This window comes from Mastigoproctus giganteus, chromosome 9 (assembly GCF_048544385.1).
Source record: "Mastigoproctus giganteus isolate SK-2022 chromosome 9, ASM4854438v1, whole genome shotgun sequence".
Taxonomy (NCBI): Eukaryota; Metazoa; Arthropoda; class Arachnida; order Uropygi; family Thelyphonidae; genus Mastigoproctus; species Mastigoproctus giganteus.
The window spans coordinates 159,473,870-159,498,531 of record NC_143583.1 but is presented as its reverse complement, the minus strand read 5'-3'; the positions used below and the strand labels follow the sequence as shown (position 1 = coordinate 159,498,531).

General features: G+C 37.5%; 1 protein-coding gene across 1 annotated transcript in view; it reads left to right on the top strand.

Moving 5' to 3' along the window:
• LOC150080845 (mediator of RNA polymerase II transcription subunit 11-like) overlaps positions 1-3,831 on the top strand; it is a 43,829-nt gene extending 39,998 nt beyond the window's left edge. Inside the window, exon 3 of the mRNA XM_090381729.1 lies at positions 3,287-3,831. Coding sequence (XP_090237855.1) covers positions 3,287-3,465 — 179 coding nt within the window. The 3' untranslated portion in view covers positions 3,466-3,831. The remainder of the gene's footprint in view (positions 1-3,286) is intronic.
• Positions 3,832-24,662: the final 20,831 nt, after the last annotated feature.

Below are 24,662 nucleotides of genomic sequence, written 5' to 3'. Positions count from 1 at the left end.
ATGCTGATGATCCTGGTTATCATATTTTATCCGAAGAAGAAATTGTTGCATGAAGGATGAAGAACGTGCTGACTTTAACCAAGGTTATTCTGATGATGAAGAAGAGGAAGCGAGCCCACTCACTTGAAGGCCTTCACTGCACTAGAAACTGCAATGGCATGGTGTGAGCAACAGACTGAATGCAGTTCTACGGAGATACTGCTATTAAAGAGGATGAGACCTTGCCGCAAAAAAAAAAAAAAAACAATCTTGCATGGTTCAAAGAAAAATTCAAGATTACATATTTTAAAAAATAAACCTTCCCAAGATTCATTATACTCTTATTTGAGTGCAGTTACTTGTGTTTGTTTATTTCTGTTTATGTAAAAAAAGTGTGATATGTAATTGAAACCATGTAAAACAATTAGATAAGTTCAAAATAAATATAATATACATTGTTCCTTCAAAATGTTTTGGTTATTATTTACAAACAATTTCCTAAATAAATTATTTTTTATAATACTTTATATTTCAAAATGCAATAGCAATAACCTTACATACAATAATTCAATTGTAGGCCTAATTACATTTTGTTTCATATAAACTTGGTATTCTCGTGTATGCTTGATTAACCGAACCAACCTTTGTCAGAATTAGTTTGGATAATCAACTTTCTACTGTATTTAGCAAAATACTATAGTGTGTGTGTGTGTGTGTGTGTATTACAGTGTAATGTTGCCACTGCAATGGCACTAGCTGTAAATACCGTATATTAATGATTATCAACATACTATATACCTCATATAATACAGACCTCTAATATAGATTGGTCCTTGAGGATGTCACAGATATGCCAGACAAGCTGTACTGGCTACCTGGGAGTCTAAAACTGATGGAACTGATATTCGGGTGACATTCAAGTCAAGTAGACCCAATTTCGGTAAAGTCCGGACGGTCTGTGACAGCCAAATCCTCTGCTTGCATCTTCACGATGGTAGAACTGTTAGTAATCCTGGGTATAACCTCCATGCAAAAGCACACTGTGGGTGACCACCCAGGTATGAACCGACGTAAGTAGGGTCGAGTTGTGGTGCCCACAAAACATAGAGAAATGCCGCCCCTCTGTGTTACTAGCAATACTAGATGGTAGACGACACTCATCAACTGGCGCAATACCACCATTTTGCTTATTGGAGGCTTGAATTGGTGGAACCCATGTTTAGTCTCCAGAGCTAAGTTCCAGACAACTCTTCCATCATGCAGTGTGACTGATGACTTTTGAGGTTATGATTAACATTATGGTGAGATTCAATCTTCCTTACATTTTGAGGGTACAGCTCTAAAACAGTATTCGCAGGCTGGCCACTAGTTAGTACACCTGACCGAACCTACTGGTAACTCTTTAGGAGGCTTCCAGATCAGCTAGTGTATAACCTTGCTTCCTCTACTCTGCCAGATAGTGACTGCAGGGAATCCAAGTAGTGTGTATGTGGGGGCATTGTCGAGGCCACGTTATGTCAAGGATCTGGGTATATTCTTCCCATATGTACACCATATATCCAAAAATTTCATTACTTCATACAGCATGTCTCCCCTACACATCCTTTTCTTACTATTGAATACACTATGAATTGTCAAACAAATAAAGTAAGCTTATCTGCGAAAAGATCTAAACCTTGCAAACACTTCCTAGTTCATTTCACAAATATACGTAGTCTCAATTTTAATCTCAATGATGTCCATTTCCACTTGCAGTCTGCAAAACCCCATGTATTTTTTCTGATAGAATCTCAGTTATCGGTTGATTCAAATACTGCTCATTTCAGTTGCCCAAATTATTCGCTGTATGATTCCTTTCACCTCAAAGGTGGTACTTCTGCATACATCCATTCCGATGTTCCCTGTCAGAGGCTTGGTAATTTGGAATCTCCTCTGGCTTAAAATCTCTCTCTCTCTCTACCTCACTGTGTCAAATTCATCTGCTGTCTCTACCATTCTCTCAACTCCACTAATCACTTGGAGCTCTTTGACTTCCTCTCTTTGCAACTTGACTTTCTCCTTTCCAACTTTCATAACAGTGAGGTAATTTTCCTTGGCGATTTTAATGTTCACAACTCCAGCTGGCTTCCGTTTTCTAGTCACACCGACCCAGCTGGTCGAGATGCTGAGGCTCTTGCAATTTCTAATGACCTTGCACTGTACATTTACCTATGACAATCCTAACCATACAGCCAACACACTTGATCTTTTTCTCACAAACAATCCTAAGTATGCTGTTGAAGTGAGTGCCTCAGATCACAACTTGGTGATTTCAATGGAAACTTTATCTCATGGCTATTCCCAGCTTCGTAAGTGCTCCTGAACTTACTCCTGTTCTTTGCCGCATTTTTTCACTTTCTTATTCCAAAGGTGTTTTTCCTTCTGCTTGGAAATTTGCTCATATCCAGCCAGTTCCTAAAAAGGTTGATAAGTCCATCCCATCCAATTATCGTCCCATTGCAATTACTTCTACTCTTTCTAAAGTAATGAAGAAATCAATTAACTGCCAACTCTTAAACTACTTAGTAACCCTTCCGTCTGAACAACAATCGCCAGTATGGATTCCGTGTGTCGATCCACTGGTTATATTCTGGCTTAAGTTACTTATTTATGGACAAATTCAATGGAAAAGTTTGGTGAAACATATGCAGTTGCTCTTGACATCTGATGCTGTGTCAGCTTGCTTTCTTGCATCATTTGCTTTATTGTGTTTTATATTTTATAGTATTAGTATTATTGTATTAATAAACATAAAAGGACCTGAAATTAACAACTACCCAGTAGTCGTTAATTTCATGGCACACTGATTGAATTCTTTGCAGTAGTGCTAGGTTTTTATTTGTTATTTGCTTGTATTGAGGTTAATTTATGTACATGATTAAAATTTTTATAAAATTTTAAAATTTGTTATGATTTACATTTCAGCACAAAAGTAAGATTTCGCTTTTAGCATTGAATTCCAAACTTTTAATTTTCAACCATTATGTACAAATTTTCAGAATGTTGATTTTTTTTCAAATTCTGCAAATTTATGGCACATTGAATGAGTTTTCTCACATTTAGATGGCACAAGTGTGTTAAGTGGAATGCAATCAAAAAAATTTTTTTTATTGAATATTACAACCAAAAGTTCTTTTAGTATTCTAAAATTTACTAAAATGAAGCTTTTGTTTAAAACTTCGTTTTATCTGTTCTGTCAACATGTTACAGTTTTTTATATGATATATATTATATGCACTTCTTCATTAATCATATTTTACAAATGTAGGTCAAGCTCATGAAGGATCTAGCTATGCTGCCCAAAAAGTAATGCACATGGCTTGGCACAGGTTGGAACATTCGCGGTCGAGACTAACTGAGTTGGAACGCTTGAAAAATCAGCATTTACAACAAGTGTCAAGAACCCAAGCTTTGCGACATCAACAGCCATTGTCTACTCCATCATAGCATATATGTGTTCCTTTGTATTTTTACTCTATCATAATATGTACTCCATTTAGTTTTCCACCATATTTAGTATTCCCTTTGTGATATTAAAAATATCGAATGCGAGACATGTAGAATTGGTTTATGTAAGTTACTCTGAATAAAGGAAATACAGACTAGCTTTATATAGAAATTTGTGTAATATCACATTACATTAACCAAGATCTTTTTTTGTGAAGTATAATGATAAATGGTCAAAGCTTATACAAAAATTGTAATATTATTATAGTAGTAACCTTCACAAAACTTTAGTCTTTGCCAGAAATAAACTGGTCATATTAACTACAGTAAATGAAAATTTGAATTATAGTGCCCAATGTGCCATGGTCTTTGTCAGCATAGATAATTATAATTGAAAGAAAAAAAGTTTTTTTTTTATTCTTTTGTTTTTCTGAGTTGATCTGTTATCTATGCTGAAGGAAATCAGAGTGCACTTTAAAAAAAAAATTGTCAGTATTTTGTATTTCCATTTAAGTATTAATTTCTAGTTAGTATGTGATATTGATAATTTTCTGCATAACGTGTCTTTTCTTTTTACATTTTAAATTATGTGTATTTAATAAATACATATTTTTTAATAATTCCTCTGGGCTTTACTTTTTATAATTACCCTAATAACATTAAGCATGAACAAACATAAAAGTAGAAAGGATGGAAACCTAATGTTTTCACAGAATCCCAGTGCATTAAAAAAATAGTAATACAGTCAAGGTGCTTTATAGCAACCTTTTTTTTAATATCCCACCACATAATGTGGTGGGATGTTAAAATACTATTGTATATTCATTATAACGACCTTGAACGATGCATGAATTCTCTATAATGATCCAGAAATTTCCACCACTCTGTCTTCTTTTTTAGCTTTTTTATTACAGTATTCTTACTTTTAAATAAAAGAATATTGAAGATATTGATGCACTTGCAGACTGACTGTGAAAAATCGCTTATTGGCAATTTCTCACACTTGTTTGCCCAATTAAATTAACTTTAACTAGAGATTCATTTCCTTATATAGTATGTAGAGACTGTTGGTTTATCGGTATATCTCCTACAAAGTGGGTAGCTTTGCCAGTCATAGAGAAAGTTAAAATTTTACAATCTGTAGATAATTGCATACATTCTAAAACCAATATTGCTAAAGCATTCAGTATTCACCACCATTCTTAGAGAACTCTGCTGTGCCATATAGGATCAAAGCACAAAATGTGAAATATCCAGATCTTGAAAGTGTACTCTTGGAATGGCTAATGATTGCATTTGATAAATGTTCCTGTAGGTGGAAATCTTTTAAAAACTAAGATAGTATCATTTGCATGTTGGATGAAGGTTTCAGTGGATGGTTCTAGAAACTTGAGACTCTTCATGGGCCTTGCACAAAAGTGTGCAGCAAAATATAATAGGGAATTAGAGCTACAAAGTAATGGAAGAAGAATCATTTAAAAAATGTTTTGTTGACATAGAACCAAAGCATCTTCATCTCTGACAAATTTATTTTTTAAGTTGCTACCAACTTAAATTTAAAGGTGAAAAATGTAGTGGTAAACATGTCAGGCACAGAGAAGTTTCCTCTCTTAATTAACGGGAAAGCCCAGATGCTTTAAAGCATAGGTTCCCAAACTTTTTTGGGCCACCGCCCACTTTGCAAGACTAAATTTTGTAATGCCCCCCATTATAACAGTTTTCCGCGTTCAAGCCGTTTGATATTTTCGACGTAAATAGCAACTAATGATAAATTACTGCTTATGCCGTTAAAGTAGTGGCCAATATGTGCTTCATCTTGAACACAGTTATTGCTATTCCAATTTTGATGAAACATAGCCCATATGTAAAGATTGTAAAATGTATGCTCGAATAACATTATGCACAGTTTCATATAATGGTTTAAATATGAAAATTCAGAATACATATTAAGAGATTGCAAATGCATTAGTAAGAATCTTATTGTAATAAAACACCATCAAATATATTACAAAATTGTTTATTTCGAACTTATAAAGTAAAAATACAAAGCAAAAATAACAAATTAATGTGAAGTTTCATACAATGATTTAAATATGAAAATTCGAATACATATTAGGAGATTGTATTACATTAGTAAGAATCTTATTGTAATAATTAAAACACCATCAAATGTATTAGAAAATTGTTTATTTCGAACTCTGAGGAACTATAATTTTCATTTTTAATAATATGAATCCTGAGCGCATAGGCCTCTTTCACCATAAAAATACAAAGAAAAAAATTAATGTGAAGGATGAGCCTGATGCATTTTTAAAAGTTTGTTAATATCAGGTTCAACTTTCGTTAAAAACAGTCATAAATTGCCACCCTCAGTTATATGCAATTGGTTCCTTTTCTTAGATAGTAAATTCACTACAGCGCTAAACCCACGCTCAGCCAAATAAGATGGAAATGCAATTAAAAATTTCTGCACTATTTCCCATAATCCAGGGTACAGTGTCGGTATTGATTTCTAAAGCCAGAATTCTTGGTATCCACTTTTGAATTTTATTTTTAGTTCTTAGTTTGCTGTGAGTTTTATGAGTTCCTCTTCTAAATTTGATGATCCTGCTGTGTTTACATGTGAGAAAGGATCTAGAATCCAATTTGGTATATTCATGGTTAGAATATCCTTGGATTGCTCATTAAAATCAGCATGGAGAACCTCCAAGTGTTGGCAGTATGTAAGTAAATCTTCCTTTTTGAGAGACACTGCTGATAAATTTGAAAAGTGGCTATATTCCCCTTGGCCTAGATTCCGCTTGAACAGAAGAAGTTTCCCCACAAAAGCGGCAATAATGTTTTTTGTTTTAATTAAATTCCATTCATCACCTTGTAATTGTAGATTGACTTCATTAAATATTTTATAGAGGTCTGTCAAATAAGCGATGTCATTTTTGGATGTAATCAGGTTTGCCCGCAATCCATTGTCTTTTTTTCTAGGAACTCTGAATCAAACAAATTGCAAAATCGATTCAGACAAATACCTTTTAAAAGCCAACGAACTTCTGTGTGAAGCAGCAAACGATTAAAATCTTAAATGTTTTCACTACAAAGTTGGCTAAACAATCTGTCACTCAATGAATTGCTTCTAATCTTGTTGACTGCTCTAATAATGTAATGGAGCGACGTATGCAGGCGTTCACTTAAATTCTTCGCAACCAAATGTTGACAATGAAGAACACAATGTATAGCAAGTACATTTGGTACTGCTTGTTTCAAATGCGCTATGAAACCCTTGTGGTGCCCTGTCATTGCTGGAGCACCATCAGCAGCAGTAGACAAAATATTACAAATAGGAATGTCTTTCTCTTGAAAAAACTTATTCATGGTATTAAATAGATTCTCCCTTTGTATCCGCTTCCAAATTTTTAGCAAATAATTCTTGACAAACTTTTTCTTCTTTTATGAATCGTACGTATGATAAGAGTAGTGCTTCATTATTTGGGAGAGTTGATTCATCGAGTTGAATGGAAAATTGGCATGCCTTCAAATAATCGCACAATGATTTTTCAACGACTTCAGCCATTTCATCAATTCTTCTTTGCACTGAATTATTGCTCAAAGGAATTTTCCTGATGATATCTGACGCTGGCTTATGAAACACTGTTTATTACTTCTTTTACTGCCGGCATGATTAATTCCTCACCAATTGTGTGTGGTTTTCCTGCTTTTGCGATTAATAATGAAATATTATAAGAAGCTTGTAATCCATCATTATCTTGTTTAGTGGACGACACAAAAAGTTTTGATATAGTTGGACGTTTAAAATATTTTTCTTCTAGTACTTGAAAATATGACAAATCTTTATCCTTTTCATCAGCATGCACTTTAGTCAAATGCTCTTGTAGCCTAGAAGGCTTCATTGCTTCATTTGAAAATACTTTTTGGCAAATCAAGCACATAGGTAATAATTGGTTCGTAGGAGACTGAATAAAGTCATATTTCAAATACTCAGTACTGTACTGTCGACATTTCTTAGATTCAGACATAATGAAGTAATAAAATTTGCAACAATATTCACAAAATAAAAGATTTAATTTACACTTTGTATGACTCCACTTATCTATCACACTTTCAACTGATGATTGTAATGAAACTTATCCCTAAACAGTAAAAATGTATAATCACATATCGATTTATGAATTATTACTTCGACAAAACGGCCTTGGAAGCTTTGAAGATGAAACTTGCTACGGCATTAGTTTAAAATTCGCGCCTAATCTGTCAAACGAATCAACAGACAGAGATATAATTGACTGGTCAAGCTTACGTCATTAGCATTACCAAGGTGATCCAAGGAAAAAATAAAACTAAACAATTTTCATGGAAAACAAACAGTTGAGCATCATTACTTGCGAACAATATTTTGCATTGTCGCTCTGACACAACATTTTGCTTTTACTGCTTTTCGTAATTGTACGAAAGAATTGCAACGAATTGGTTTTGAAAAACAAAAATATCGCATTTCCTTTCTTCAGTATGTATTGTATCTATTAACAAAAAATATAGAAAATTCATCTATTGGAAGCTATACTGGATATGGAAGGGGAAAAAAAAACTGTCGTAAAATTGATCACTACAACACGCATTTCATAAAAAAAAAAAAAGTTCCCTTTATTGTAATTGTTTCTAGAGGACTAAATCGGAACAGCAGTTTCATGGATGTATATTTGATCTTACAAACTTTCAAGAAAATATTTCTATTCATAGCTGTGTTATAAACTTCGAAAACTTATGTCGAAGGAACTTCGCATGCATCTTACCTGTTGTGCAAACGAAAAAAAAAAAAAAATATATATATATATATATGCTACGAGTAACGGATTGTTTTTTATGCATTTGATACCATCAAAAAATTTGAGGGAAAAATTGAATTTTCATCACACACGCCTGAAAAATTCACCATAAAGTGTCATATGTTTGCTTGCTTGGATTCCATTCTGAGCTGCAAATGTAATTTCACTTCTCTTGCGCTGACAGAGCTGCAGTTTGCCAAATGAAGAAAAACGGGGTTCATTTTCCTGAAATTTCCACTTCCTTTCATTCACTTGGGGAAAAAAACTCCTTAGGGGAGGGAGTTCACCCTTTCTAGTCCGACCCTAAGGGAAAGAGACAGAGAAAGAAATAAAAATACTCTTGGTGGGAGGAAGGCCAGGAGATTGTCAAAGGTCCACATCTGTAACTTTCATCACAGATGCTGAAGTTCTAGTAAGTCAGTTTCATCGCGGATTCGAAAATATTTCTTTATTGCATTCAGTTTCACAACAGATGCTAAAGTTCTAATAAGTCAGCTTCGTCGTAGGATGCCTAAGTTCAGATTAGTCTGATTTTTGTCCTGTGTGCATTCGATAAAAAACCCTCTTTGCTTTATTGTAATTGTTTTTCGGAACAATATTTTGCAATAATCTCCCTGGAAATATCAGCCAGTGAACTGCATTATACATTTCAAACATCGCCGTATAGCTTGTCCTTGAATACAAATGACTATAGTTACTTTCCTTTGAGTGACCGCCTTGTACAGTTGTGGACACTTCCTTCATCAGTAAAATCATCAGTAGTCATCCTCTATTGTACCTAAAATAATTTGTTATGTAGGGGCAAACGATTTTTGCTCCTAATTGAAGTAGCACTTTCGAATCTTGCCCAAGTTGATTATCTGCACATATTGAAAATTAGGACAGTAAAAGAGTTGATAATTGGCGCCATTGGTGGGCAGCATTCCAACTAACAAATTTTCTGTTTATACTCCAGAATGACCACACAGTCAGAGATCCCGAAATATAGAGAGAGAATACAAGAAACCGCATCGCATTTAGCAGTCACTGACTTGATTGTGTGAAACTGCTCGCCAAAAACCACAGCAAAGCAAAAGAAGTGATGGGGAGAAAATCTATTTTTCAGCGGGGTTTATCTGTTTATTGCAGTTCAGAACAGCATTATGACCGTGTATAGTGAATTTATTTGGCTTCTGTACTAAAACAGAATTTCTCCCTTTGCGATGACATCAAAGCATAACAAGCAAATATCTTCTAAGAATACTTTTTGAGCAGCCATTAGTCGCAATCTGTGAGCTTTGTACTGTTAGAAAATATTGCAGTTTTGTGAAGAATACACATTTCACAAACAATCCGTTATTCATAGCGGATGATTTTTTTTTTTCTTCTTTTGCACACCAATTTTCGAAGTTTATAACGCAGCTACAAATAGAAATATTTTCTTGAAATTTCGTTAGATCAAACCCAGGAAACTGCTGTTCCAATACTGTTTACTAAAAACAATTACAATAAAGCAAACTTTTTTTTTTATCAAATGTGCATTGCAGTGTTATCAGTTTTACACCAGTTTTTCTCGTTTCTAAAAGATGAATTTCCCTGATTTTCTGTTCATAGGAGCAACACACGTTGAAGAAAGGAAATACGATCTGTTCGCCTTTTAAAAACAGTTGTTGCTACTGTTTCGTTTTATTGCTTCTTATGTCAACTCACAGTAGCTCGCGTTGTTGAGTTTCAAAGGCCCTAGGCTAATTAGGGTGGGTTTAGAAAAATAACATAAAAAGGCCTAAAAAAATACACACCTGATATCACATTTTTGTCATTTGCGTGAAATTCAATAGAAGGTTTTGAAAATTGAAGTGGGAAAATCAAAGAAAATGGTTCTGGCTTCACCTATAGCGAATTTCAGCTGTATCCATAGAGTAAAAATTATAGAATTTATTGGTTGACCTTTGAACTGGGTCCACTGGACCCGAGATAAAAATACAGATAAGGAGCCACCGACCCCTAGACCGCCTGAATGCCCCCAATTGCTTCTGAACCCACTATCCCCCCCCCAGAAGGCTTCAGCACCCACTGGGGGGTGGTACCGTCCACTTTGGGAACCTATGCTTTAAAGGATTGAAGACATTTCTATGTATCAAGCAAGCTAAAAGGCTTAGATATTATCAAATATCTACAAAGAATGGATCAAAGACTGGTTGTAAGATGAGCAGGGAGAATAGGAAAATTTTGCGGTTTGTGGATAACTGCATCCCTCATCCCCTCACTGTCTATAAGTAATCGCTGTTGAGTGCTTGTCACCTAATATGACATCAGTTCTTCAACAACTTAGCCAAAGTGTAATCCAATACTTTGAAAAAAATATATCAAAGAAAGCTATTAAACAAAATAATGCTGTATCACAAAAACAACATACAATGCAAAATTGATGTGCTACAGGTAATGGATGTATTTCAGCATGGGATGAGTTTTACAGAAAAAAAAGTGAATGGCAACTGCTTCAAACATGCTGGATTAGCCTTCTTGAATGATGCAAGGAATGAAGGTTCACATACTTCTAATAATCACAAATTACAGTCCGTAAGAGTAAAGATATTTTTGAGGATGTGCATCATTACCTAAAATTAAAGGGAAAAGTGTTTCGAGGACTACACCAAACTGGATGCAGACGTGTGTTTCAGAATATGCACAAATGAAGAACCCATTCCAAACATAATGGAATCTGAAATTTGTAGTGGTGAAAAGGAGGAACATACTGTGGTTAAGCTGTTATCTTTTATAGGACATGGATTTGGTGCATTATAGCCCTAGTTGCTAATCTGCCATTAAAATCCAAACAACCAACCAACTATGGTTAAGCAAGAAATTTCATTGAAGGATATTCATCGAAGATTGGAACTTGGATGTCATTTTTTTTTTTTTTTTTTTAAGTGCAGCCTAACTGCAAAAGTGAATTAACTGCTGTCATATGCCTTCATGATTCTCTTTTAAAACATGCTCTGCCACTAAAACAGCATGTTTTTACATAATAAGATTAATATTATAAATTAATCTTACTAAATTGTACAAACAAAGTGAAAGGTACAACTTCATTTCGTAGTATAATGTTGCAGTACATATTCTGCAATGCGTTAAATGTTCAAACTTTTCTTTGTTGATTTTATGAACTAACAATATAACATCCTTTTAATACAATGACTGTTTTTCTCATTCTTCTGAGAGATCACTATAAGAAGCTTCAACTGTGAAATTGTTCTATTTTTTCTTTATTACATCATAGTAATATATACTTTTACAAAGTAAAAAAAAAAAAAATTCAACAACAACAAAACATTTCTATTGAAATATCTCTTGAAGGTGCAAATTTGTTTGAAATATAATATATATCTGTTTATTTTCTGTTTTCAATTACTTTCAGTTTGAATTTAGATGTGTTTATTGCAATCATCTGGAAATTAAATTACAACCATAAAATCTGATTCAAGGGAAATAAGCATTTGATGAAATTTTCTTCAATCTTTTGTAGTAATATAAACTCAATTAATATTGAGTTTAAAAAGAAATGCCCTTCTCTTTTCATAATATCATAACAGCTTAAAACTAAACAACTAGTCCTGCATGACTCAGCTTTTAGTGGGAAGTACAGTCACCCATGATAGCCAAACTGCTTTCATGATGAACTCCTGTACTGTTTACAGGGCATTAGAGTTATAAATATCACTTCAAGTGTGCATATTAGTGCATGAAGAGAAGTCAGCCTGGACTATTTCATCTCATAAAGGCATCTGAGACATGCTCAATTGAATTCAGGTTCAGACTTCTAGATTACCCAACTTAAAGATTTTTCCTTATTTATTTATTTACTAATGATGTCCACATATATATGTATGTGTGTGGCCACCATATATAGTATCTTATTTTAGATTACATGTATTAGTATTGCCAAAGAGTAGTGAATAAAAAATAAAAAAAAACCCATTTTGATATCATATACTTGAATAAAAAAAAACAATCATTTTGATATAATATACTTGGATTTCAGGAAAGCTTTTGATACTGTTGCACATAAAAGACTGCTGTAACAAATTGGTGTAGTATTGCATTAAGGGCCACTGCTCTGGTTAAAGGGATCGTTGAGTGGGAGAAGACAGAATGGTTATTAATAGACATTGCTTTTCATGGACTAATGTTATTAGTGGAATCCATCGGGGTCCAGTGCTGAATCCATTTTTATTTTCTTTATTTATTAATGATGTTGATGAAGGTATATCAGGCTTAATCTCTAAATTTGCAGATGATACAAAGGTTGGTAGTGTAGTTAATGAAGTAATCAGGGTAAGCTGCAGCAACAAGATCTAAAAATTAAGCCGATATGCAGTTGAAATTTAATATTGAAAAATGTACGGTACTTCGTATGAGTAGCAGTATTAACATACCAACTGTGTGGTATTACAACCACAGCAGAGGAAAACGAAAGACCTGGAAATGATTGTACAATCAGATATGAAGTTCTCTGAGCAATTCAGCCTGTCTGCATAGCTTAGAAAGCTTGTGGAGACAGCTCATGGAGTTTTGTCTATGATATACAGGAACTTAAAAAGCCTTTAAATCCTTCATAAAGTGATCTGATCCAGGATTTAAAGGCTTTCAATGTACGGAGCAAGCTCAATGCTGATAGCATTTTTCCTCTTGCTCAGACTACAAGAACCACACTTTTTTCTTGCTCAGGTATAAGAACTACACCTGAGCAAGAAAAAATTCAAACTTTACTATTAGCAAGGACAAGGAAGTAGTATAGTAGTGTTGGCATGTGATGCAAGAAAGCAAGGGTATGAGCTTATGCAGCATCAGGCAAAAAAAAAAAAAAAAAAAATCACACCATTCCCTCCAAATGCCTGTCCAGTTCCTCCTTAAATTTATTCAACCTATCAACTTCCACAACGACAGATGGAAGTTTGTTCCAGCAATTAACCACCTGCTGGCTCAAGGCAAATTTCCGCAGATCTATTCTACATCTGTCTTTTCTTAATTTCAATTTATGCCCCCTAAGGTTCGTAATCTGAACAAGTGGAAGAATCCCATCAGAATTCGGCGTGCTCAACCCATTCAAGGCCTTATACACCTCAATCAGATCACTGCGCAGGTGCAAAGTCTCCAGCAACGGTAAATTTGCAGAACTTACGCCTCTCTTGGTATGAGGATCCCTTCATTCCCATCACCAATCTTGTTGCCCTTCTCTGTACACGCTCAAGTAAATCTACATCCTTCCTACAATGAGGCCTCCAGACCTGTACGCAGTACTCAAGGCGTGGCCTGACCATTGCCTTATACAGAGGGACAATCACCTCCTTTTCCCTGCTAGCAAAATTCCTATATATCATTGACAAAACCCCATGACCTGCCCTGACAGCCTGTCTGCATTGCTGAGAAAACTTCATATCTGACTGCACAATTACTCCCAGGTCTTTTTCATTTTCTACCACCTTAAATGTAGTACCACACAGTTGGTACGTTTCTCTGGGGTTACTTCTACCCATATGCAGTACTCTGCATTTGTCAAGGTTAAACTTCAGTTGCCACTTCTTAGCCCATCTGCCCAAATTCTCTAGATCCTGTTGCAGTAGCACACTGCCATTACTGTCATTAACAACCCTGCCAACCTTTGTATCATCTGCAAACTTCGACATTAAGCCTGATATATCCTCATCAATATCATTGATAAATATACAAAACAACAGTGGACCCAACACCGAACCCTGTGGGACTCCACTAATAACATTAGTCCACGAAGAGCAGCACCCATTGATTACCACCATCTGTCTTCTCCCATTTAACCATCCTTTTATCCATTGTAGTAACTTACCCTTAATACCATTCTGCTCCAATTTGTACAATAGTCTTCCATGCACAACAGTGTCAAAAGCTTTCCTGAAATCCAAATATATGATATCAAAATTATTTTTTGCATCCAGTTCCTTTGTAACCGCATCATAATATCCTATCAAATTTGTCAGACAAGACTTTCCCTTAAGAAACCGATACTGTGTCTGAATTATTGCAGCAGTCTTGTCTAGATGATCCTGCAATGCATCTTTAAACAGTGACTCCGTTATTTTACCCGGAATAGAAGTTAAACTAAGTGGTCTGTAATTACTCATGTCACCCTTCGATCCCCCTTTGTGAATTGGGGATACATTTGCACATCTCCAGGCCGTGGGAAACTCCCCTCAGTCCAAGGATGCGCTCATAATTATGGCTAAGGGTTTGCTTAGTTGCTTTGCCACCTCCTCTAATATAATTGGATAGATCCCATCCACCCCAGGTGCTTTTCTTATGTTTAACTTCAACAATTTCTCCTCCACTTTGCTCTCACAGTTATTACAAAATCATTAAGTATCCTGCTACAATTTGATAACCTTCTGCCATTTTGAAACCTTAATAATTCCTCATGTGTGAATGTAGATGCAAAATACTCATTCAGTTTGTTTGCTATCTGAGCAGGATCATCAACAGTCGAACCATCGATGTCAAGTGGACCAATCAGATTCATCCCCTTCCTTTTAGAGTTTATATAAGTAAAGAAATCCTTGCTGTTTTTCTTAGCATCTTTTGCCAAGGATTTCTCGTAATCTGCCTTCGCCTGCCTAACCTCCTTTGTGACCTGATTACAGACTAGCTTATATCTGCCATAGGCTTCTGAGTCGCTTGATAATTTATATGCATCCCATGCATTTTTCTTCTCTGTTATGGGTCTCATTAGTTCATTAGATAACCATTTAGGCCTACACCTTGAACAATATTTCTTAATAGGTATGAAACTTTTAGTAGCATCCACAATTAATTCCTTGAATGCTTCCCACTTAGAATTTACTGTTGGTAACATCGTCAGTTGATCCCACTGTACAGAATTTAAAAACTTTCTGAGACCACTGTACTCACCTTTACGGAAGCAAAAACCCTTTCCTTTACCCCTGATAGTAATTAAATCTTTAAGTAAATCCCACATCAGTACACTGTGATCACTGCCCCCTAGTGGTTCCTTTATCTGCAAATTCTTAATAAACGGATGATCACTGCTGATAACCAGATCAAGAGTATTACTCTCTCTGGTTGCCTCTCGAACATGCTGCTGCAGAAAACAATCATCCAATAAATCCACAAAAGTCTGACTAGTGTGTGAGTGACCAACCCACAAGTTCCAGTCAATATCTGGGAAGTTAAAATCCCCCATTATAAGACATTCTGAATTACTAGCCCACTCTATTTCTCTGTACAATTGTTCATTATACTCATTTGAGTCATTAGGCCTATAACACACTCCTACTCTTATTTTTTGCTTTCGCAATGCTTATGTCACACCAAACTGACTCAACAGTGCACTGTTCATCTATATCAACTGGGTGCACTTCTTTTGATTTTATGTTTTTCTTAATTAACAGCATAACACCTCCTCCCTTTCTATCCTTTCTGTACACATTGTACTCCCCAAATTCCAGTTCTGCATTCCTTATATCTGTGTGACACCACGTCTCTGCTATCTCAACAATATCCGCCTTTGATGTCTTGACCAACACTTCAAATTCATCAAATTTATTTACTATACTTCTAGCATTGGTATACATACTCCTATTCCTATTCCTAGTTACCCTAACATATCCCATATACCCACCTATTTCATGATGACTGCCATCCGTACCTGAAACCCCCAACACCCTCTCACTCCAGGTCGCTACTTATTCTAATAGAAGTTGTGCAAGAATCACCTTCACCGCTGCCTGCAGCTACTGTTAAACTATTAGTCCTTGTATCCCCCCCAAGCTATCAGTTTTCCGACCCACCTAAGTGATTATCCCACCTAGGTGATCATTAGCCTGCATCTTGAATACAGGTCTACAGGACTCATTTTAGGAAGGATGTAGAGGTAGAATGGGTACAGAGAAGGGCAACAGTGGTGAAGGGAATGAAAGAGTGATCTTACCATGATTTCAGTTCTGCAAATTGCAGCATCTTCAGACTAGATACCTGCAAGGTGATCTGATTGAGGGTTTAAAGGCTTTCAATGGATTGAGCAAACTCAAAGCTAATGGCATCCTTCCTCTTTTTAAGACTACGCACATGGGCGGGAATAAATTTAGACTGAGGAAGGATAGATGTGAGAAGGTGCCTTCAGCCAGCAGGTGGTTGACTTGTGGAACAAACTTCGATCTGGTGTTGTGGACCTTCTCTGAGTCCAAGGATGCTCTCATAATTATGGCTAAGGGTTTACTTCCTTTGCTGCCACCTTTAATATAACTGGATAGATTCCATCCAACCCAAGTATCTTTCTTATGTTTAACTTCAATAATTTCTGCTTCTCTTTGCTCTCAGTTATTGCAAAATCATTTAGCTCCCTGTTAGATTTTGATAAGTTTCTAGCTTTCCCTTCCCTACAGAATTCCTCCTGTGAATGTACGTGCAAAATACTCATTCAGTTTGTCAGCTACCTGAGCAGACTTGTCAACAGTTGAACCATTGATGTCCAGTGGACCAATCTGATTCATCACTTTCTTTCTAGAGTTTACATAAGTAAAGAAGACTGTGCTGTTTTTCTTTGCATCCTTTCCCTAAGATTTCTTGTAATCTGCCTTTGCTTGCATAACTTCCTTTGTGACTCTAATCGACTAGCTCATGTCTACTGTAGTCTTCAGTGTCTCCTGATATTTGTATGATCCCATGCATTTTTCTTGTGTCATGAGCCTCATTAGTTCATCTGACATCCACTTAGAGACCTAAACCTTGAACAGTATTTCTTAGTTGGTATGAAAAGCCTAATAGCTTCCAAGATTAATTCCTTGAATGCTTCCCATTTCGAATTTGCTGTCGGTATCATCATCTTGGTCCCACTGCATAGAATTCAAAAACTGTCTGAGACCACTGTAGACATCTTTACGAAAGCAAAATCCCTTCCCTTTACCCATAATAGTAGTTACATCTTCGAGTATATCCACACATCAGTACATTGTGATCACTGCCACCTAGTGGTTCCTTTATCTGTAGATTCATAATGCCAGAGGGAGTAATACTCCCCTCTGGTTGCTTCTCGAATAGGCTGCAAGTCCACAAGTCTTGCGAGTGACCAACCCACTTGTCCATTATAAGATACTCTGGTTTATTAGCCCACTCTATTTAGCATTAGCATTAGTAGAGGCATATGATGCAAGAAAGCAAGCTTATTCAGCATCAGCCAAAAAAAAAAAAAAAACACCACTCCCATTTCACCCCTCCGTTCGCTCGAAATACCTGTCCAGTTGAGCCTTAAATTTGTTTAGACTATCAACTTCAACAACAGGTGATGGAAGTCGGTTCCACCAACCAACCACCCGCTGGCCAAAGGCAAATTTCCGCACATCTATCCGACATCCGTCCTTCCTCAATTTGAATTTATGCCCTCTGAGCTGATTATTCTGAGCAAGATGAAGAATCCCATTGGCATTGAGCATGCTCAAACCATTCGAAGCCTTATACACCTCTATCAGATCATCTCGCCGGTGCCTAGTCTCCAGACTGTAATTTGCAAAACTTAAGCCTTTCTTCGTAATAGCAACCCTTTGTTCCATTCACTAATCTTGTTGCCCTTCTCTGTACCCATTCCAGCAGCTCTACATCCTTCTTGAAATGAGGCCTCCGGACCTGTATACAGTACTCAAGTTGTGGCCTAACCATTGCCTTATACAAGGGAATAATCACCTCCTTATCCCTGCTAGAAAAATTCCTGTATATCATTGACAAGACACCATGAGCTACTCTTGCAGCTCGTCTGCACTGCTCAGAGAACTTCATATCTGCCTGCACAATTACCCCCAGGTCCTTTTCATTCTCCACCACTGTCAGTGTAGTACCGCAGAGTTGATACGTTGCTCTGGGGTTACTGTTTCCCATATGTAGTACTTTACATTTGTCAATGTTAAACTTCATTTGCCACCTCTCAGCCCATCTGCTCAACCTTTCCAGATCCTGCTGCAGCAACCCTGCCAACCTTTGTATCATCTGCAAACTTGGACATTAAGCTTGATATCCCATCATCAATATCATTCATAAACACCGAAAACAACAACGGACCCAACACTGAACCTTGAGGAACTCCACTAATAACATTAGTCCACGTTGAGCAGTGTCCATTGATTACCACTCTCTGTCTTCTGCCACTCAACCATCCCCTTATCCATAGCAGCAATTTGCCTCCAATGCCACACTGCTCCAATTTGTAAGGCAGTCTTCCATGTGCAACAGTATCAAAAGCCTTTCTAAGATCCAAATATATAATATCAAAGTTATTCCCTGCATCCAGTTCTTTTGTGACTACATCATAGTATCCAATCAAATTGGTCAGGCAAGACCTTTCCTTAACAAAACCATGCTGCGTTTGAGCTATAACTGAATTCTTGTCTAGATGATCCTGCAGTGCTTCTTTAACCGGTGCCTCCATTAATTTACCTGGAACAGAAGTTAAACTAACAGGTCTATAATTACTTGAGGGGGAGACAAAGACCAATAGATTGACATTAGCCTCTGGCAGAGGTGAAAGAGATTCTTGCACTGCTTCTATTAGAATGAGCAGAAGCCTGAAAAACAAGATGCATGATATTTCAGAGACTGCTGGGAGCCATTGCGGTACAAGTAAACACATGGGTTGTGTTAGGGTAGCTAAGAATAGAAACAGGTGCAGGTATACTTGCGTGTACACCAATGCTAGGAGTTTAGTAAACAAATTTGATGAATTTGAGGTATTGCTCAAAACATCAAAGGCAGATATTGTTGGGATATCAGAGACGTGGTGTCACACAGATATAAGGGATGCAGAACTGCAATTTGGGGAGTACAACGTCTACAGAAAGGATAGACAGGATGGGGAGGGGTTATGCTATTAGTTAAGAAACACATAAAAACCAAGGAAGTGAAGCCAGTCGACATCGCTGGACAGTGCAGTGTTGAGTCAGTTTGGTGTGACATAAGCATTGGGAGATCAAAATTGAGAGTAGGAGTGTGCTATAGGCCTAATGACTCTGATGAGTATAATAAGGAACTGTACAGGGAAATAGAGTGGGCCAGTAAATCAGAGAGTCTTATAATGGGAGATTTTAATTTACCAGATATTGACTGGAATTTGGGGGTTGGTTATTCACACACTAGCAGGGCTTTTGTGGATTTATTGGATGATTGTTTTCTACATCAGCATGTTCGGGAGGCAACTAGAGGGAGTAATACTCTTGATTTGATTATCAGCAGTGATTTTTCATGCATTAAGAATCTGCAGATAAATGAGCCACTAGGTGGCAGTGATCACAGTGTGCTGAAGTGGGATTTACTCAAAGAGGTAACTACCATTAGGGGTAAAGGGAAGGGTTATTGCTTCCGTAAAGGCGACTACGATGGACTGAGACAGTATTTAAATTCTATACAGTGGGACCAACTGATGATGTTACCAACAGCAAATTCAAAATGGGAAGCATTCAAAGAACTTATCTTGGAAGCTACTAGGCTTTACATACCAACTAAGAAATATTGTTCAAGGTTTAGGCCAAAATGGATGTCAGATGAACTAATGAGGCATATGGCAGAGAAGAAAAATGCATGGGATACTTACAAATTAACACATGACACAGAAGCCTATGATAGATACAAGTTGATATGCAACCAAGTTACAAAGGAGGTTAGGCAGGCGAAGGCAGATTACGAGAAATCCTTGGCAAGGGATGCAAAGAAAAACAGCAAAGAGTTCTTTACTTATGTAAACTCTAGAAGGAAGGGGATGAATCAGATTGGTCCACTTGATATTGATGGGTCAACTGTTGATGATCCTGCTCAGGTTGCTAACAAACTAAATGAATATTTTGCATCGACATTCACACATGAGGAGTTATTCAGCAAGGGGAATGCCAGAGGTGTATTCAACTCTAGCAGTAAGCTACAGAATCTTGAAATAACTGGGAGTAAAGTGGAGGAGAAACTGTTGAAGATAAACACAAGAAAGGCACCCGGGGTGGATGGGATCTATCCAGTTATATTAAAGGAGGCAGCAAGGGAAGTAAGCAAACCCTTGGCCATAATTAAGAGAGCTTCCTTGGACTCAGGGGAGGTACCCATAGACTGGAAATGTGCAAATGTGACCCCAATTCACAAAGGAGGATCAAAGGCTGACACAAGTAATTATAGACCTGTGAGCTTAACTTCTGTTCCAGGAAAATTAATGGAGGCACTGGTTAAAGAAGCACTGCAGGATCATTTGGACAAGACTTCAGTTATAGCTGAGACACAGCATGGTTTTGTTAAGGGGAAGTCTTGCCTGACCAACTTGATTGGATACTATGATGCAGTCACAAAAGAACTGGATGCAGGGAATAACTTTGATATTATATACTTGGATCTTAGAAAGGCTTTTGATACTGTTGCACATGGAAGACTGCTACACAAATTGGAGCAGTGTGACATTGGAGGCAAATTGCTGCTATGGATAAAAGGGTGGTTGAGGGGAAGAAGACAGAGAGTGGTAATCAATGGACACTGCTCATCGTGGACTAATGTTATTAGTGGACTCCCTCAGGGCTCAGTGTTGGGTCCATTATTGTTTTCTGTATTTATAAATTATATTGATGATGGTATATCAAGCTTAATGTCCAAGTTTGCAGACGATACAAAGGTTGGCAGGGTTGTCAAGGATACTACTGACACTATGCTGCTACAACAGGATCTAGAAAGGTTGAGCAGATGGGCTGAGAGGTGGCAAATGAAGTTTAACATTGACAAATGTAAAGTACTACACATGGGAAACAGCAACCCCAGAGCAACGTATCAACTCTGTGGTACTACACTGACAGTGGTAGAGAATGAAAGGGACTTGGGGGTGGTTGTGCAGGCAGATATCAAGTTCTCTGAGCAGTGCAGACAGGCTGCAAGAGTAGCTCATGGAGTATTGTCAATGATATACAGGAATTTTTCCAGCAGGGATAAGGAGGTGATTATTCCATTGTATAAGGCAATGGTCAGGCCACACCTAGAGTACTGTATACAGGTCTGGAGGCCTCATTTCAAGAAGGATGTAGAGCTGCTGGAATGAGTACAGAGAAGGGCAACAAGATTAGTGAATGGAACAAAGGGGTGCTCTTACGAAGAAAGGCTTAAGTTTTGCAAATTACAGTGTCTGGAGACTAGGCACCAGCGAGGTGATCTGATAGAGGTGTATAAAGCCTTGAATGGTTTAAGCATGCTCAATGCTGATGGGATTCTTCCTCTAGCTCAGAAAAATCACCTGAGAGGGCATAAATTCAAATTGAGGAAAGACAGATGTAGGATAGACGTGCGGAAATTTGCCTTTAGCCAGCGGGTAGTTGGTTGGTGGAACAGACTTCCATCCCTTGTGGTGGAGGTTGATAGCCTAAATAAGTTTAAGGCTCAGCTGGACAGGTATTTTGAACAAACAGAGGGGTGAAGTGGAAGTGGGTTTTTTTTTTTTTTTTTTTTTTGGCTGATGCTGCATAAGCTTGCTTTCTTGCATCAAATGCCTCTACTAATGCTAATGCTAATACTTGTGTCAGCCTTTGATCCTCCTTTGTGAATTGAGGTTACATTTGCACATCTCCAGCCTATGGATACCTCCCCTGAGTCCAAAGAAGCTCTCATAATTATGGCTAGGGGTTTGCTTACTTCCTTTGCTGCCTCCTTTAATATAACTGGATAGATCCCATCCACCCCAGGTGCCTTTTTTATGTTTATCCTCAACAATCTCTCCTCCACTTTCCTCTCAGTTATTACAAAATCATCCAGCTCACTGCCAATGTTTACTTTACCTACATCATTCTCCTTCCTGAATAACTCATGCGTGAATGTAGACGCAAAATACTTGTTTAGATTGTTAGCCACCTGAGCAGGATCCTCAACTGTTGAACCATCAATATCCAGTGGACCAATCTGATTCATCCCTTTCCTTCTTGAGTTTAAATAGGTAAAGAACTCTTTTCTGTTTTTCTTTGCATCCTTTGCCAAGGATTTTTCGTAGTCTGCCTTTGCCTGCCTAATCTCCTTTGTGACTTGGTTACAGACCAACTTATATCTATCATAGGCTTCCATGTCACCCATTAATTTGTATGTATCCCATGCATTTTTCTTCTCTGCCACATGTCTCATTAGTTCATCTGACAACCATTTAGGCCTAAACCTTGAACAATATTTCTTAGTTGGTATGTAAAGCCTGTTAGCCTCCAAGATTAGTTCCTTGAATGCTTCCCATTTTGAGTTTGCTGTTGGTAACATCATCAGTTGGTCCCACTGTATAGAATTTAAATACTGTCTCAGACCATCATAGTCGCCTTTACGAAAACAAAAACCCTTCCCTTTACCTCTGATGGTAGTTACCTCCCTGAGTAAATCCCACTTCAACACACTGTGATCACTGCCACCTAGTGGTTCATTTATCTACAGATTCTTAATGCATGAAGAATCACTACTGATAATCAGATCAAGAGTATTGCTCCCTCTTTTTGCCTCACGAACATGCTGATGTAGAAAACAATCATCCAATAAATCCACAAAAGCCTTGCTAGTGTGCGAGTGACCAAAACCCACAAATTCCAGTCAATATCTGGGAAATTAAAATCCCCCATTATAAGACTCTCTGATTTACTGGCCCACTCTATTTCCCTGTACAATATCTTATTATACTCATCAGAGTCATTAGGCCTATAGCACACTCCTACTCTCAATTTTGATTTCCCTATGCTTATGTTACACCAAACTGACTCGACACTGCCCTGTCCATCGATGTCGACTGGCTTCACTTCCTTGGACTTTATGTGTTTCTTAACTAATAGCATAACCCCTCCTCCCCTCCTGTCCTGTCTATCCTTTCTATACACATTGTATTCCCCAACTTCCAGTTCCGCATTCCTTATATCTGTGTGACACCACGTCTCTGATATCCCAACAATATCTGCCTTTGATGTTTTGAGCAATACCTCAAATTCATCAAATTTATTCACCAAACTCCTAGCATTGGTGTACACGCAGGTATACATGCACCTGTTTCTATTCCTGGCTACCCTAACACAACCCATGTGTTTACTTGTACCGCAATGACTCCCAGCAGTCTCTGAAATATCCTGCATCTTGTTTTTCAGGATTCTACTCATTTCAATAGAAGCAGTGCAAGAATCACTTCCACCTCTGCCAGTGGCTACTGTTAATCTATTAGTCCTTGTATCCCCCCAACTAGCAGTTTTCCGACCCACCTAACTCTGCCTCGACAGCATCAGCAAAAATTCTTGCACCCTTTCTATTTAAGTGTATCCCATCCCTGTAGAAGCAATCTCTCCTGTTAACAAGTACAATCCAGGCTGAAAAAAATTCTACCCCTTGAGCCTTGCACAATCCCTCCAGGGCCGAATTGATCGACAAGGCTCTCATCATATACTCCCTCCTATCGTGTCTGGGCAGAATTGCAGACACTTTCAAATTCAACCCTAATTCACGGCTTTTTTTCAACAGTGACCTGTACTTGCTAAGTAATTCCGCTGGTCTCCTACTCTTGTCTCCTACTCACTTGTCCATTATAAGATACTCTGGTTTATTAGCCCACTCTATTTCTCTGTATAATTGTTCATTGTACTCATCAGAGTCATTATTCCTATAATACACCCTTTCCCTCATTGTTACTTTCAGAATGCTCATGTTACACACCAAACTAACTGAACATTGCACTGGCCACCCATGTCTACTGGATGCACTGCCTTAGATTTTGTTTTCTAACTAACAGCATAATCCCTCCTCCCTTCTTATCCCATCTGCCCTCTCTGTAAGAGTCCGCTAAAGTGCGTCAAGGTGAAGTTCTACCAAGCTCTGCTTCATGTAGATGGCAGAATATCTTCACTGGGGGAGAACAAAGAAAACTTCACCATAATTCAACTAGCAACTCTTCATCCTTCCTAAAAGGATGTACAATTGCTAGAACGAGTACAAAGGGCAACAAGATTCTTGAGGGAAACAAAGGGGTGCTCTTACCAAGAAAGGCTTAAGTTCTGCAAATTGCAGCACCTGGAGAGTAGGTGCCTGCGAGGTGATCTGATGGAGGTGTATAAGGCCTTGAATGGATTGAGTAAGCTGATTGCTGATGGGATTCTTCCTCATGCTCAGATTAAGAACCTGAAGGGGGCACAGATTCAAATTGAGGAAAGACAGTTATAGAATAGATGTGTGGAAATTGGCCTTGGTGGGACAGACTTCCATCTTTTGTTGTGGAAGTCGATAGCCTAAATAAATTTAAGGCTTAGCTGGACAGACATTTGGAACGAATGGAGGAGTGAAATGGGAAGGTTTTTTTTTTTTTGGCTGATGAAGTATAAGTTTGCTTTC